A 14543-nucleotide genomic window follows, 5' to 3' on the forward strand; every position below is an offset into this window, starting at 1 on the left:
AATCTGGTAAATGTGTTTCCCTCAGTTCTGTAAACTGCTCTAGCAAATTAAATGAACTGGAGGAGGGGGAAGGCTGGGACCTCCAATCTATAGCTGGTTGATCAGAAACACAGGTGATAGATAACCTGATCTTGTGACTCGCACCTGTGTGTGTGTGTGTGTGTGTGTGTGTGTGTGTGTGTGTGTGTGTCTTGTAGAACTGAGCCCTTAACCTGTGTGATCTGATGCTATCTCCAGGTGGATAGTGTCAGAATTAAATTGTAGGACACTAAGCTGGTGTTGCTGTCACAGAGAATTGCTTGGTATGGAGAAAAACCTCCACACATTTGGTGACCAGAAGTGAAGTGTTTTATGTGAGTAGTAAAGACACATAAGAAAGAAACAAAGTAAGGAAAAACTGACTTTTTGTTTCCTACACAGGAAGTAAACTAAATTGAGAGTTTCCTATATAGATGGTAGTGAATTCAAATCGGATGCAAAACAAAACCAACAAAAACCCAACCCCACAAAACCCCCCACCACCCACACTGGATGGGCTACCAAAACATGTAGTCTAGATGCAAAGGCTACTTCTTCACAGCCTCCGCTTTTCACTTCCAAGTGCAGGAATGTAATTGTTTGCCAAGCTTTCTCTGAGATTTAAAAAAAGTTATTAGATTAGGTTAAAAGTAGTACTGGCAAATAGTATGTAAAAATAGTGATTTAAATAGAATTCCCTCAATTAAGGAAATGTGCCAATACACATTATTCTGTGAGCCTTCCATAGCAGTTTGACTAGGCCGTGCAGATAGGATGCTGTTATAACCAGTTTCTAAGATGACCCTGAATTTCAGGTCCTTCATATGGGCAAGATCACACCATTGGTGTAGTAATAATAAGTAATAAATAATAATAAGAATACCATCTCCTATTTACTAGGTACTTACCACGTATGATACTATTATCATCCCCATTTTACAACTGAGGAAAGACTTACACAAAGGTTAGTTAGATAACAGGTAAGTGGAGGAGCCAGGGCTCAAACCCAGAAGCTCAAACTCCAGGGCCCACGTTCTTCTCACCTTCTCTGTTCCTTACTGTTTCGAGGTGTCTGTTTTCCTCCCATAATTAAACCCTCTTTTGTTTACTCGAGTGCTCCTGGTTTGCTCTTCTTAATAACTTTACCCCTTCGCAGGAGCACGTTAATTTTTTCCAATTGCTTCTAAAATTTAAGGTACAAATATAACACTATACAGGAAAACATACTGTAAGACAAACAAAATGCACCACAGAATAATAAAGCCCTCCCCCAACCCCGCCTTCAGGACATGGATGCTGGTGGGAACGATACCTCTTAGGTAGCAACAATATCTCCACGTGACAAGCCACAAAGATTGCACCCTAAAGCCAATTGCAGAACTGGGCTCCTTTCCCAGCGGGTATTTCGCTCCTGCTTGGACCAGTCCCCGCCCCAGTCCTTGCATCCAGCTCCGCCCCCTGGTCGCCCCGCCCACTTCCTCGCTCCGCCTGTCCGCCCTCCGGGTACCCAGACCACGCCCTCGCCGGGCCCCCTGGCCGTCCCGCCCCGCCGTCGCCCCGCCCACTGTCTCGCTGTGTCCGGGATCTCGCCCCTCTGGCACACTCTCCCGCACTGCTCTTCCCGCAAGGCGCCTGGAGGTGGAAGTGGACGAGCTGGGGCTCGTACTTTGGCTCTTTCTGGCTTTTGGTGACCAGGCCGCGTCAGGTCCAGTCCCCGCCCGGCGGCTGCCGCGCTGACGTGGTTCCCGGAAGTGGGGCTGGCGCAGGGCCGCCATGTTGCAGCAGGTAAGGGGCTGTGGTGCGTGGTGAGGGTGGGGGGTTCGGCTTGGAGGATGGGCGGGGAGAGAGTCGAGCGTCCCGGGGCCGTGGTGTGTGCGCCCCGGCTCGCTGCCCGTGTCCGACGAGGAGAGGGGAGAGGGAAGGGATAGGAGACGGTGGCCCTGGACCGTTGTCCGGGGGCGCCGCTGGGCTCTGAATCCTCGGGTGGGGGTGACCCCGACTGCGCTGCGGGTGAACAGCTTCCGGGTGTGGAGAAGCGCGTCGTCAGCAGACGCGGGACGCTGTGGCTCCGGAGCCCGGCTGCACAAACGCTGTGGTGCGAAGTTGCGGTGGTCTCCTAAACTGTTCGTGGACAGGCGAGTGTGAGGGGAGACGCCTGACCCCTGGGGGGCGCGGCCATCCTGTCGTAACGGGAGACGCCGCCGGGGCTTCGTGCTCACGTTTCCGTCCCCAAACTAGCATTGAAGTGGTGGTGGTGAGTGGTTGGTTGGTGTCGAAGACGGCATCTGTGCCCGTACAGTTAATTACAGTCCACAGAGTTACAACTAGAGATTAGTAAGCATAATTTAATCTCTTTCTATTAAAATTACTGTGTCTAGTGCACCTTCACTTAAATTATCATAGGTACCTGTTTCTTATCGAGGGGTTACTGTGGCCCTGGGAGAGGGCTGTCACCAGCGCATGTTCCTTGCCCTGAATTGCCTGGTGAATTGGCGGATGCTGGGGGACGGGAACTTGTCGAGGAGTTGCGGTGGGGAGACGTCATAAGTTACAGAACTAAAGATTTTCAGATGATGATAACAGAGATAAGAGGATGTAATAGTACGTATCTGTTAATATGGTCAGAAAAGTGGAGGTGACTTGAGTGAACAAAACCCAGTGATGGTTAAATTAGGCTTTCTGAACTTGCACCCAGCGCGAAGGACGCTGGGAAAAAGCACACGACCCTACTTTAAATCCTACTTTAAGTTCCCCCTTGAAGTCTGGGACCATGAACCTCAAGTAAGCCCTTCCTACTGCCAGGCAGTCATCACTACGTTGCCATTGTTGTCTCATTCTCCCATCCTCCTAGGCCACTACTAAAACTTCCCTGTCTTCAAACTGCCAACATTCCTTCCTTACCTTCTCTCAGCTTGTTTCACTGAGAAAGTGGAAGTCATCAGAAGAGAATTATCACACCCCTTGCCAGCTGCATCTTTGCCCTAATTCCCACAGAGCCTCCCTTTTATTATAATTGAACTGTCTGTGCTCCATTCTCAGGCTGTGCCCTCTTCTTGTGCACTGGTTTCCATCCCTTCTTGCCTGCTGGAAGGAATTATTGGTCCAGCAATTCTCCCTTCTCTCTTGGATCATTTTTTTTTTCTTTTTTAAAAGTGTGGTTAACCACAGCATATAAACATGCTTTACTTGCTCCTATCTTAAATAAAAGCTCAACTCTATATGGAGCTATCACTCCATTCTTTGTTTCATAAGAGATTTATCTACACTTGTGTCTTAATTCTGCTCTTCTCTCTTCTATCCCTTTTACTCAGACCTTCTCCCTCCTTCCCCTGCCATACCGAGACTGCTCTTATTGAGATCACTGGTGATGACCTGCTAAAAATACAGTGGTCACTTTTCGGATCCTCGTCCTGGAAACACTTTCCTCACTTGGCTTCCAGGGTACCACCCTCTCCTGGGTCTGCTCGTACTTCTTAGCACCCCCCATTGCTTATTCCTTCTTGACTTTCTGACCTGCAAATATTGGGGTGCCCAGCATCTGCCTTTGGCATCTTCATCCTTTTAGCTGCTAAGGACAAGAACTTTGCAATCTTCTTTGACTCCTTTTCTCTTACTCCCACATTTAATCTATCAGTAATTCCTGTCAGGTGTACCTTAAAATGTGTTTGGAATCTGGCTATTTTTCACTCCCTCCACTGCATCCACCTTAGACCAAAACCATTACTACTTGTCTTCATTACTGGGTTAGTCTCCTGACCACCTTTGTGACTTTATCTTTCTCCCTTCCCCCCTTACCTGTTCTTTACAGATTAATGCAGTAGCCAGAATTTTCCTTTTAACATGAGTCAGAACGTGTTAGTCCTATGCTCAGAATACTCTAGTGGTTCCCCGTCTTACTCAAAAATTTTTTTTAAAGTTCTTAATACTAGCAGCTTGAACTTTATGTCCAAAACCAAATTCCTGATTTCACCCTGAAATCTGTTTTGCCCACAGTCTTCCCCATCTCAGTAAATGCAATTCCAGAGGGCAGAGCTATTTGTCCTTTTTCCTGTTTCTGGCTGTACCACTTAAGACAGTACCTGGCACATAGTGGACACTTAGTATTTATTAAATAAGTGAGAAGAAGCAGGGCAAGAGAAAAGTGTTCTAGATAGAATGAACCACAAGTGGGCACAAATTTGGCATGTTTAAAGAACTGAAAAGGAGTTTAGCCTCCTTTTCAGTTCCTGGCAGGGGCTTAGTTACTGTATAGGTTTCCTATTGCTGCTGCAGCAAATTATCATACATTTAGTTGCTTAATACAAATTTATTATCTGAAAGTTCTGGTGATCAGAAGTCCAAAATGAGTCTTCAGGGGCTAAAATTAAGGTGTTGGCTAGGCTATGTTTCTTCTGGAGGCTCAAGGGGAGAGCCAGTGTCCTTGCCTTTTCCAGCTTCTAGGGGCTGTCTGCATTCCTTGGCTCATAGTTCCTAACTCCATCTTCAAGGCCAGCTGCGTAATGTCTTTATATTTCTCTCTCTCTCCGATCTCTACTTTCATTGTCTCATCACCTTCTCTGACCTCCCATGTTCTTACAAGGACCATTGTGATTACATCATTGGGGCCACCTGGATAATCCAGGATAATTTTCCCATCTCAAGATCCTTAATTTAATCACTTCTGCAAAATTCTTCTTGCCAAGTAAATTTACATATTCACAAGATCCAGGGATTAGAACCTGGTCTTTGGTGGAGTGAGAGGAACCATTATTGGGCCTAACACAGTTAATGGAGGGGGATGCACTGAGACAAGGTGGGCAGGGGCCCGACTGTGGTATGTCATGATAAGGAGTCTTTTTCAGCCAAAGTGCTGTGGGTTTTAAGTAGGGGAATGATATGATCTAATGTGAAAAGGTCACCTTGGCTGCTGGATGGAGATTGGAGTATTGGGAAGAAGGCCTCAGGTTTTCATTCCAGAGCATCATGCAGTAGATCTCAGTTCTTCGCTGCACATTATTGTCATCTAGAGAGCTTTAAAAAATCCAGAAGCCGAGATCTCACCCCAGACCAATTACATCTGAACCTCAGGGTGGGACCCAGGTATCAGGTTTTTTTGTTTTGTTTTGTTTTTTTAAATAGCACTGTAGGTAATTTCAGCCTGCAGTAAAGGTTGAGAAGCACTGGTCTCGGATCTGAATCCATTTTACGTTTTAGCTTTCGTTTCTACTCCACTTTTATGCTTCACTTACTCAGTGGGCTCCTTGGCTGTTTATACATTGTGTGTTCTCACTTCTGTTCCTCTAGTTAACGGACTAGAGTGAGCAGGAGGTCTACTTGCTCTGTCAAGGCCCAGCCTTGGAAAATGGAAGTGAATGCTTTCCTTCAGGAAGCTTCTCCACAGCCTTTTCCTTACCTATTTGCACTTACATTTTTCCTGGCACTGATCACAGTCTGACACGTATTACAGGTGACTGCCTCCTTTGTGTTCACTCTTGCCTTCAACAAATGCTTTATCGCCTGGCCTGGCACTCTGCTTGACACTAGGATTTATTACAGTGTAATGATGGACCTTGCCCTCCAGTAGCTCGGAGTCTGGATGGAGTAGGGTAGACTTGCAGGAAGAATATCCTGAGATAATTGTTCAAATGGAGAGTTGTTCAAGTGCTGTGGGAACAGGAAATGGTATGCCTGGGGATTTCCAGGAAAGTTTCTCAGCTATGTCAGTATTTGAGCTGAAATTTGAAAGATGATTTGGTGTTTGCCTGATGGTGAACTATGTCAGGGACAGGGAAGGGAAGAACCTTTTGGTGAGAGACAACATGAAAGGCAGATGGCGGGGAGAGAGCATAGTGTTTTCAGAACATGTAGTAACAGTACTGCTGTAATATTCAGTGGGAGGAAGTGTCAGAAGGAAAGTAGGGGGCATCTCATCATGAGATCTCCCATGCTGTGTGTGAAGGAGTTAGGTTTTACCCTGTACATGTAGGGGCACCAAAGGAAACCCTGGGCGGGGGAGTGACATGGCAGGATATCCATGTGAGGAGGATTACTCAGTGGATACAAGAGGCTGGAGTAGAGTTGGGGTGAGACTAGAGATGAAAGCAGGGAGGCTGGTGAGTGGCTGGCACTAGTGAGGGTATAAAGAGCAGATTCACTGTGGTTGAGCTGAAGGAGAATTGCAGTGAGTTGAGGTGTGAACCATTCTTAGAAGCCTAAAGTTATGGAAGGAAGGTTCGCTATAAGAAGAAAAGTAGAAGATAGAAGGGGAGATTCAAGATCAGGGTTTTTAAAAAATCTTTTCCGTACTATAAAGGACACCTGAAGAAGTTTATATGCTGATTAGAAAGATCCAATAGAAAGCTTTGAAGATACAAGAAAGTGTAAATCAAGGGAAAATTGATGGAAGAAGTCCCCAAAGAGGCAGGAAAAGAAGTGATTCCGAGCACAAATAGTTGGTTTTGCTTTGGATAAAAAGAGAAAGAATTGTGAGAAGGGATCAGGGAGACAAGAATGCAGTCAGGTGATTCTGTGAAGGAGCCAAAAACATTTGGGTCATCTCTGGTAGCCTCAGCGTTCTCTGTGACTTAACGTCATTTGCACCCTGGTGCTTTTCTCCCACGGTGGTTTTTCTCAGCGGCTTGGGAAGGGATGGAGACAGCAGGGACTTGGATTACCATGTGTGGGTTTTGCCAGGTGATCGGGGGTGTAGTGACGGAACTGCGTACGCCCTTTTCATGGGTTATGAATTCCAGATAGCTGTGACCATGTCTTAATCTTGTCTTCCATTTTGGTAGCGTGCTGCCTTGCATGTAGTAGCATGCACACTGAATGTCATTTTGCTTCATGGATATTTAATTTTCCTATTAGGACAGTAATGATGACACTGAAGATGTTGCACTGTTTGATACGGAAGAAGAAACAGCTAATAGACCAAAAAAATCCAAAATCAGGTATGAGGATAAATTTTAACAGTTGTGTTAGTCCAGTTCTGTTCTGTCCATAGATTGGTGCCGGCTGATGGGATTCAAGCAGAGTGGTCATGATGTACTTGTGAATATTGTGTATCACTAGTGTGACCTTTAGTCTGAGACAGGTGATGACATTTCATATTTTCTTTGGAAATAACTGGCATATGGAATTTTTTACTCGACACTTTACTTTTCAAATCTGCAAATCCAATTATGTGAAAACTGGTGTGTTAATTCTAGCTACTGTTTATAAGAATTTACCATTTCTTTGTAGATAGTTTCTGTAGATACATTATATTTTGATTTATTATGCAAATTTCAGAATTGCATCTTTTTGTATAAACTAACATGAAAATATCAAGCCAAACATATTTCTATTCCAAATTAGTTCTCTCTAAAGAAATTCACTTAATGAAATCAAATTCTACCTAAACCTTGAAAACATACTGAGAGACGCCAGTCACAAATGGCCACATACTGTACAATTTCATTTATGCGAAATGTTCAGAATAGGCAAATTTATAGAGACAAAAAGTACGTTAATGGGGTTGGGGTAAATACGGAGTGATTATCAAAGGGTACAGGGTTTCCTTTGGGGGTAATGAAAAAGTTCTAAAATTGATTGTGGTGATGGTTGCACAATTATGTGAATATACCCCAAACCATTGAATTATATGCTTTAAATAGGTGAATTGTATGGTATATGGATTACATCTCAATAAAACTCTTAAATAACAACATTGATGAGTACTTTGTCATAATGCCTAAAGTGACTTCTCAGGGCCTAGAAATTATTTTTTAATGATTTTTAGATGTATGAAAATAGGATTCAATCCTAAGACTGTGGTTTCCTTATTTCTTCAAGCTTGGTAAAGTTTCCTGTTATTTATGAGGTATGATCAAAAAATGCGGTGAATGTTTAAATAAAATTTATTACAGTAAAAGACACATAGACATTAATCCCTCTCAAAATACTCCCCCTAGCTTCTAACATACTTATCCCATCGTTTTTGCCACTTTCTGAAGCAGTTCTGGAAGTCCTCTTACGTGAGTGTCTTTAATTGCGCTGTCATGGCTGCCTCAATGTTCTGAATCGTTTCAAAACGTTTTCCTTTCCTGATCATTTTGACTTTGGGGAAGAGCCAGAAGTCTTGCTGTGCCAGATCCAGTGAATACGGTGGATGAGGACACACCATAATGTTTTTATTTGACAGAAATTGCTGTACCAGAAGTGATGTGTGACATGGAGCCTTTTGTTGTGATCACAAAATGTGGTGAATGCTGCTGCCGAGTGCCATCCAACGGAAAGGCAGGGGTCTTCAATACAGGAAGCGGCACGTTGAACCTTAGTAACAGTGTGTGACAGGTTTCAACTTGTTTGGTGTAGTCAGTCAGGTGTGAGCTAAAGTGTGTTTTAAAGTGTGCGGTAAATCATCCTCCATTATGACAGTGTTCTGTGTCACACATTGCTCTGGTATGGCAGTTTCTATCAAATAAAAACATTACAGTGTGTCCTCATCCACCTTATTCCCTGAATCTGGCACCGTGCAACTTCTGGCTTTTCCTCAAAGTCAAAATGACTATGAAAGGTAAATGTTTTGAATCGATTCAAGACTTCAAGGCAGCCATGACGGCGCAACTAACTACTCTCGTGAAAGAGGACTTCCAGAATTGCTTTAGAAAGTGGCAAGAATGATGGGATAAGTGTATGCGAAGCGATGGGTATTTTGAGGGGGATTGATGGCAAATGTGTCTTTTACTGTAATAATTTTTTTTTATTTAAACATTCATAATATTGTTTGATCACACTTCATATTTTGTGAAAGTATATTCAATGAGGTGTTAAAATCATGTTTACATAGTGTGTGTGCTGTGACAGTAGGGCCCAGTCAAATAATGGCACTTACGAAAAAAGAGAGGTAGGCGGTTTGCTTCTTACTCCTCATGTCTTTTGCTTTGACCAAACTGCATGATTTTGCTATGGCTGAAGCATTTTTCATCTATATCCACAGTACCTGTGTAAAATATAATTGCATTTCTTGTTATGTTTTGGTTTTCAGACACCCAGTGGCATCATTTTTCCATTTATTCTTTCGAGTCAGTGCAATTATTGTCTACCTTCTCTGTGAATTTTTCAGCAGCAGCTTTATTGCCTGTATGGTGACAATTATCTTGTTGTTGTCATGTGACTTTTGGGCTGTCAAGGTAGGTTTGATTGTTTATATTTTGAAATCATATTTAATATGATGAGATTGAATGATATATTAAACAATAAACAAAATGACACTTAGCATTTTGGATTGGCGCTAATATATCTTTCTGTTACCTTAGGCCTCATCTGGGCTAAAGTGCCAGGTATATCAGATCACATGTTGGTTATTATACTACTCACTTGTGTGTGCCTTATGTCAGCCTACTTCAGCTTTAAAATTAAACAAATAAAATGTGACTAGCAGCTACAGTCCCTACATACTGCTTCCAATCCATACCACTGGTTGGATTAGTGGAGGTGCTTCAGCATCATCTTCAGCTGTGGTTTGTGTTTCTAGATAAGACCCCAAGATAGTTTGTTCACAGATAGTTAAGGAGTACCCACCACTTGCAAGGCTCCTATGTGAGTTCTAGGGCAGTATTTCTCAACCAGGGCCAGTTTTGCCCCCTAGGAAACGTTTCTCAATGTCTGAAGACAATTTTGGTTATCATAACTGGGGCGGGGAAAGTATGCTATTGGCATGTAGTGGGTAGAGGCCAGGGATGTTGCTAAACATCTGAAGATGCACAGATAGGACAGCCCCCACAACAAAGAATAATCTAGCCCAAAATGTCATAGTGCTGAAGTTGAGAAACCCTTTTTTAGGGGATAGAAATGAGGGTAAGAAATGTTTGCAAACTCAAAGACGATGAGTAGAGGGATGAATAGATAGATAGATAGAGATAGAGATAGATAGGTACATAGATAGGTGGACATGTGATGAAGTAACTGTTAAAATGTTAACTGTAGTCTCTAGGTGGTAGGTATATGGATGTTCACTCTAAAACTTGACTCTTCTGAGTGTTTCAAATTTTCATAGTATAACACAATGATGGGAAAAAGTCAAAGGCCCCTCCCCCCCCCAAAAAAAGCAAAAGCTAATTTTGGAATTTCAGAGGCACATATATTGATTAAAAGAACAGTTAAGATGTTACAAGTCTTTTCACACCCACCAACCTAGCCATTTTTAGATCTTTGATTCTTACAGATAACAGAAGTGGTTGGCTTGGTGGTAGCCAGTTTTCATAGGTCACAAAATGCTGAGAGTGAAGAATACAAAGGTCTGTTATCTTTAGGCTTTTATTTTGTAGTCTTTGGCTTGTTTTTCTTTGAATTTCTTCTGTTGCTTTATGCTCTAAAGTGCTTACCATATCCTGATCACAGTTTTGTTTTGAGGAATGTTTTCTTTTCGTTGTTAATATAATTTCTGTTTAGCCAGATAGAACACGGCCTTCGGTCTTCTTGGTAGTTTCTAAACTCTTATAATTAAATAATGAAATCCTTCTGGTTTTAGGGTTTTGAAAAATGTGGCCAAAAAGTATGTCTTCTGATAAACTGTTTTTTTTTTTTTTTTTTTTTTTTTTTTTAACAACAGCTTAAAAAATGTCACCCTTAAAGTCAAGATGGGGATATTATTAAATGAACTTGGGAAAGGGGGTAGGCAGTGATCCGAACCCAGTTAGAACGGAGATGTGACATAATTATTATAGATCTCAATGCTGCTCTTCCATCAGTGTTTCATTTCCAGGGCCTATTTTTTTCACTTGAGCAAAACAAAAATACATGAGTTACTTTCTTCCTACCCCATATCCAGTTAATCACCAAGTCCCATAAATCCATAGATTTTACTTTTTTTCTTAGGACTTCCATGCTTATTTTTTTCTACCTGGAATGTTTTCATTTGCACATAACCTTAACACAGGGATTCCTTTTTGTGCCATGGACTTCTTTCACAGTCTCATGAAGCTGAGTTATCAAGAGAAGAGATACAATTATTAAAAAAAATAAGAGATAAATAAAAAGAGAAAATTATTTTTAAAAATTGAAAAATGGGGCTTTTGTTTTATCCTTACTCTGACAAGTAGAGTAAAAAAAGGTTAAATAATGGTTTTAAAACTTTAATGGTAATCGTTAGTAAAATTTAAAATAAGTTGTGTGTGTGTTCCACCACATTGGAGAAGATAGGAGGAACTAAAACATAGTTCATATAGTAAGAGAAGGAAACAAGGCACATGTCAAGGAAGCATAAATATCACAGGGCATAGTACAAGGAGATAGAAGTAGTAGCAAATTGGTTATAGCAGTAAATGTAATTTGATTAAAATCTCTTTAAAGATAAGAATTGTAAGATTGGGTCAAAAATCAAAAGTCCAGCCAAAAAGTTCTAACTAAAATTACGACATTAAAAAAAAGTACAAAAAGGCAAAGATAGCATCAGACCAAGTCACACAAAAAGAAACTTGGCATTATAATATCGTTATTAGACAAAATAGAAATGAGAGTAACACAGTACTCAATGAAACAAAAAAGGTCATCTTATGAATCACACACAGTAAGGCTCGTTCACAGAATGACATTACATCAAACTATGTGTGGTGAAAAACTGTTAGACGCTAGGAGAAGATAAGAGGGAACAGTATTATGATAGGAGTTAACAAGCTACTGTGTGATCTTTGACAGATCAAAGCAACACAAAATAAATTAAGGTCTAAAGGATCTGAATGGAATAACAGGGTCACTTTTAGTAGCTATATTTGGAACTTTGTTGTCTAGGGTTAATTTAATACCTTCTTGTTAAGTTCCTGTGCAACATTTAACAAAAATTGATTAAATATCACTACAAAGAAAACTGAAATAAATTGCTCAAAGCAGCTACATTTTCTAGTCCAGTGCAACAAAATTAGAAATTAATATAAAATGGTTGTCAAAATTGGAATATTTAGCAAGCCAACCTGCTAAATATCTTGGCTTAAAAACAAAACAAAAACTGTACTTATGGGATTATTTATACCTAATGCCACTGATCATCTACACACAAACTTTTGGAAAGTGTCTAAAGCTGAATTCAGAGGACAAATAATAGACTAAAGGCTTTTATTATTAGAGGTCTGGAAGTTTCAAAAACAAACAGTAAGCTTGAGAGAAATTATGAAAATAAATTAATATAGATAAAAGCAGAAAGTAAAGAATTGGGAAATGGAGGTGTTTGAAATATTCTAAGAGCTGTTATTTAAAAAAATGCCAGTAAAATAGACCTCTGGCTCGTCTCGGTCTTTGCCAGCTCTTTTTTTTTTACGTAGCCTTTAAAGTGTTAGCATTTCTACAAAATGAATTTTGGTCTTGAAAGTTCTTCCTTTTCTTCTGTATTCCTTTTCTAAGCAGTGCAGTCTGTGCTTCTGGTTTCAGTTGCTTATCGTTAAGCCAGGCTGATTCCCAGATCTTTATCTCCAGTCCAGGTTTGTCCTATAGCTCCAGACCTATCCATTTGTCTTCTTGACATTTTCACTGGGCTGTCTTGAAGACTTCTCACATTCAACATGTGTAAAATATCCTTATCATCTTCCGGCCCCAGAATGCTGCTCTTCCGTCAGTGTTTCCTTTCCAGGGCCTATTTTTTACTTGAGCAAACCAAAAATACATGAGTTGCTTTCTTCTTACCCCATATCCAGTTAATCACCAAGTCCCATAAAGCTATAGATTTCACTTTATTCCTTAGGGCTTCCATGCCTGCTTTTCTACCTGGAATGTTTTCATTTGCACATAACCTTAACACAAGGATTCCTTTTTTTGCCATGGACTCCTTTCACAGTCTCATGAAGCTGGGAGTAATGTTTTTAAATCCATAAAAGAAAATATGTAAGATTACAAAGGAAGTCACATATTAAAATATGATGAAGACGTGAAAAAGACAAATTTCTGGTTTAGCGACATGTACTTCGTTAATGCATTAAATAGCAAGGTCTAGCAGCAGGTCTCATTTGAAAGCATTGATGAGCATAAACAGTATTTTGTGATATCTGCAACAAGTATAATTATGAAAAATATCTGTGGTTTTTATTGGGACAGTATCACAGGTACTGTTATTTCTACTGTGGTTGTCTACATTCATAATTTAAAGATATTTAGCCAGAAGTTAGTGAAAATAGAGAAATGATTGTCCGTACCCAAGTTCACAGAACCACTGAATTTATTAGTGGACACCACTAATTAAAAATACCTGCATTATCAATTCCCACTTACCCTTTAAATTTCATTCCTTATGTTGATTCCTCAGGGAGACATTTTCTGATTCCTGACTAGATCATATTTTAAGATGTCCCACACTTCCCCCTCAGTACTTATCACGGTTGCTAATGGTACACATACACATTGGTTGGCTGCCTCTCTTCCCCACAACACTTGAAGCTCCATGAGAACAGGGAATGTATCTGCTATCACCATTTTATCACGAGCACATAGTAGGTGCTCGATAAATACTTGTTGAGTAAATAAACATTAGGACAGCTATCAAAGTAATTTGTTATGTTAATGAGAAAACAGAGCTTGGTACATTTGAGGTACTAAGTCCAGTACCTGTAACCATTGTCTTAGACATTTGGGCTGCTATAACAATACCATAGGCTGGTGGCTTATAAACTATAGGAATTTATTTCCCAAGTTCTGGAGGCTGGAAATGTAAGATCAGGGTTCCATCGTGGTTGGCTTCTGGTGAGGACCCTCTTCCAGGTTCCAGACTACCGAACCCTCCTTGTATCCTCCCGTGGTGGAAGCAGAGAGAGGTAGAAAGCTCTCTCTTGCCTCTTATAAGGGCACTGATCCCATTTGTGAGTGCTTCAGTCTCATGACCTTATCTAACCCTGATTACCTCCCAAAGAACCTCTCTCCTAATAGCATATGGTGGGGGGTAGAATTTCAACATATAAATTTTGGGAGAGATACAAACATTCAGTCCATAACAACCATCTTTAGAGATACACAGTTGTAAAATATATGTAGCTACAGTCAGGATATAGATAGGAAAAATAGATCACAGTAGCTAAATAGCAAGGGGTTAGGAACACATTAGGGAACTGGAGAAAGGGCAAGAGTTCATGAGGGAAAAGAAAAGGGTAATGTTTATGGATATGCTTACCCTGTCACCTCCACCTCTGCTGGTCCTGCCATTGCCATTTGGTTTGATCTTTTGTCCAAACCTAGTACGTAATAGGTCTTTAACTGAATATTATGGACATTAAGCTGATGCTGTTCTGTTTGTGAAATGTTACAGTAAGATGTGACCTTATGGTAGATCTTTAAATAATGTTTTTAAAATGTGTGTGTGTGTATTAATCTTTACCAGAATGTCACCGGTAGACTAATGGTTGGCCTACGTTGGTGGAATCATATTGATGAAGATGGAAACAGCCATTGGGTGTTTGAATCCAGGAAGGTAAACTGCCTCTAACCTCCGCCCCCCCTTTTTTGAGTGTCTTCAATAAAATTATGTGTAGATTACATTTGACTATTTAAGGATGAAGTATTCAAGATTAAAAGTGCTACTCCAAGTC

The 14543-nt window shown here is 40.9% G+C and overlaps 1 protein-coding gene across 3 annotated transcripts in view; it reads left to right on the forward strand.

Annotated features, from left to right (window-relative positions):
* Positions 1–1570: 1570 nt before the first annotated feature.
* LOC308488397 (Golgi apparatus membrane protein TVP23 homolog B) overlaps positions 1571–14543 on the forward strand; it is a 21310-nt gene continuing 8337 nt past the window's right edge. The window contains exons 1-4 of one of the 3 annotated variants that reach the window (XM_081028063.1): positions 1571–1803; positions 6865–6947; positions 9026–9170; positions 14336–14425. In XM_081028063.1, the coding sequence (XP_080884189.1) occupies positions 1792–1803; positions 6865–6947; positions 9026–9170; positions 14336–14425 (330 nt within the window). In that variant the 5' untranslated portion in view covers positions 1571–1791. Of the gene's footprint in view, positions 2353–6864; positions 6948–9025; positions 9171–14335; positions 14426–14543 lie in introns of all 3 variants that reach the window. The other 2 variants (XM_081028064.1, XM_081028065.1) reach the window with 2 other exon arrangements.

The sequence above is a fragment of the Rhinolophus hipposideros genome, assembly GCF_964194185.1.
Source record: "Rhinolophus hipposideros genome assembly, chromosome: 20".
In the NCBI taxonomy this organism is placed as follows: domain Eukaryota; kingdom Metazoa; phylum Chordata; class Mammalia; order Chiroptera; family Rhinolophidae; genus Rhinolophus; species Rhinolophus hipposideros.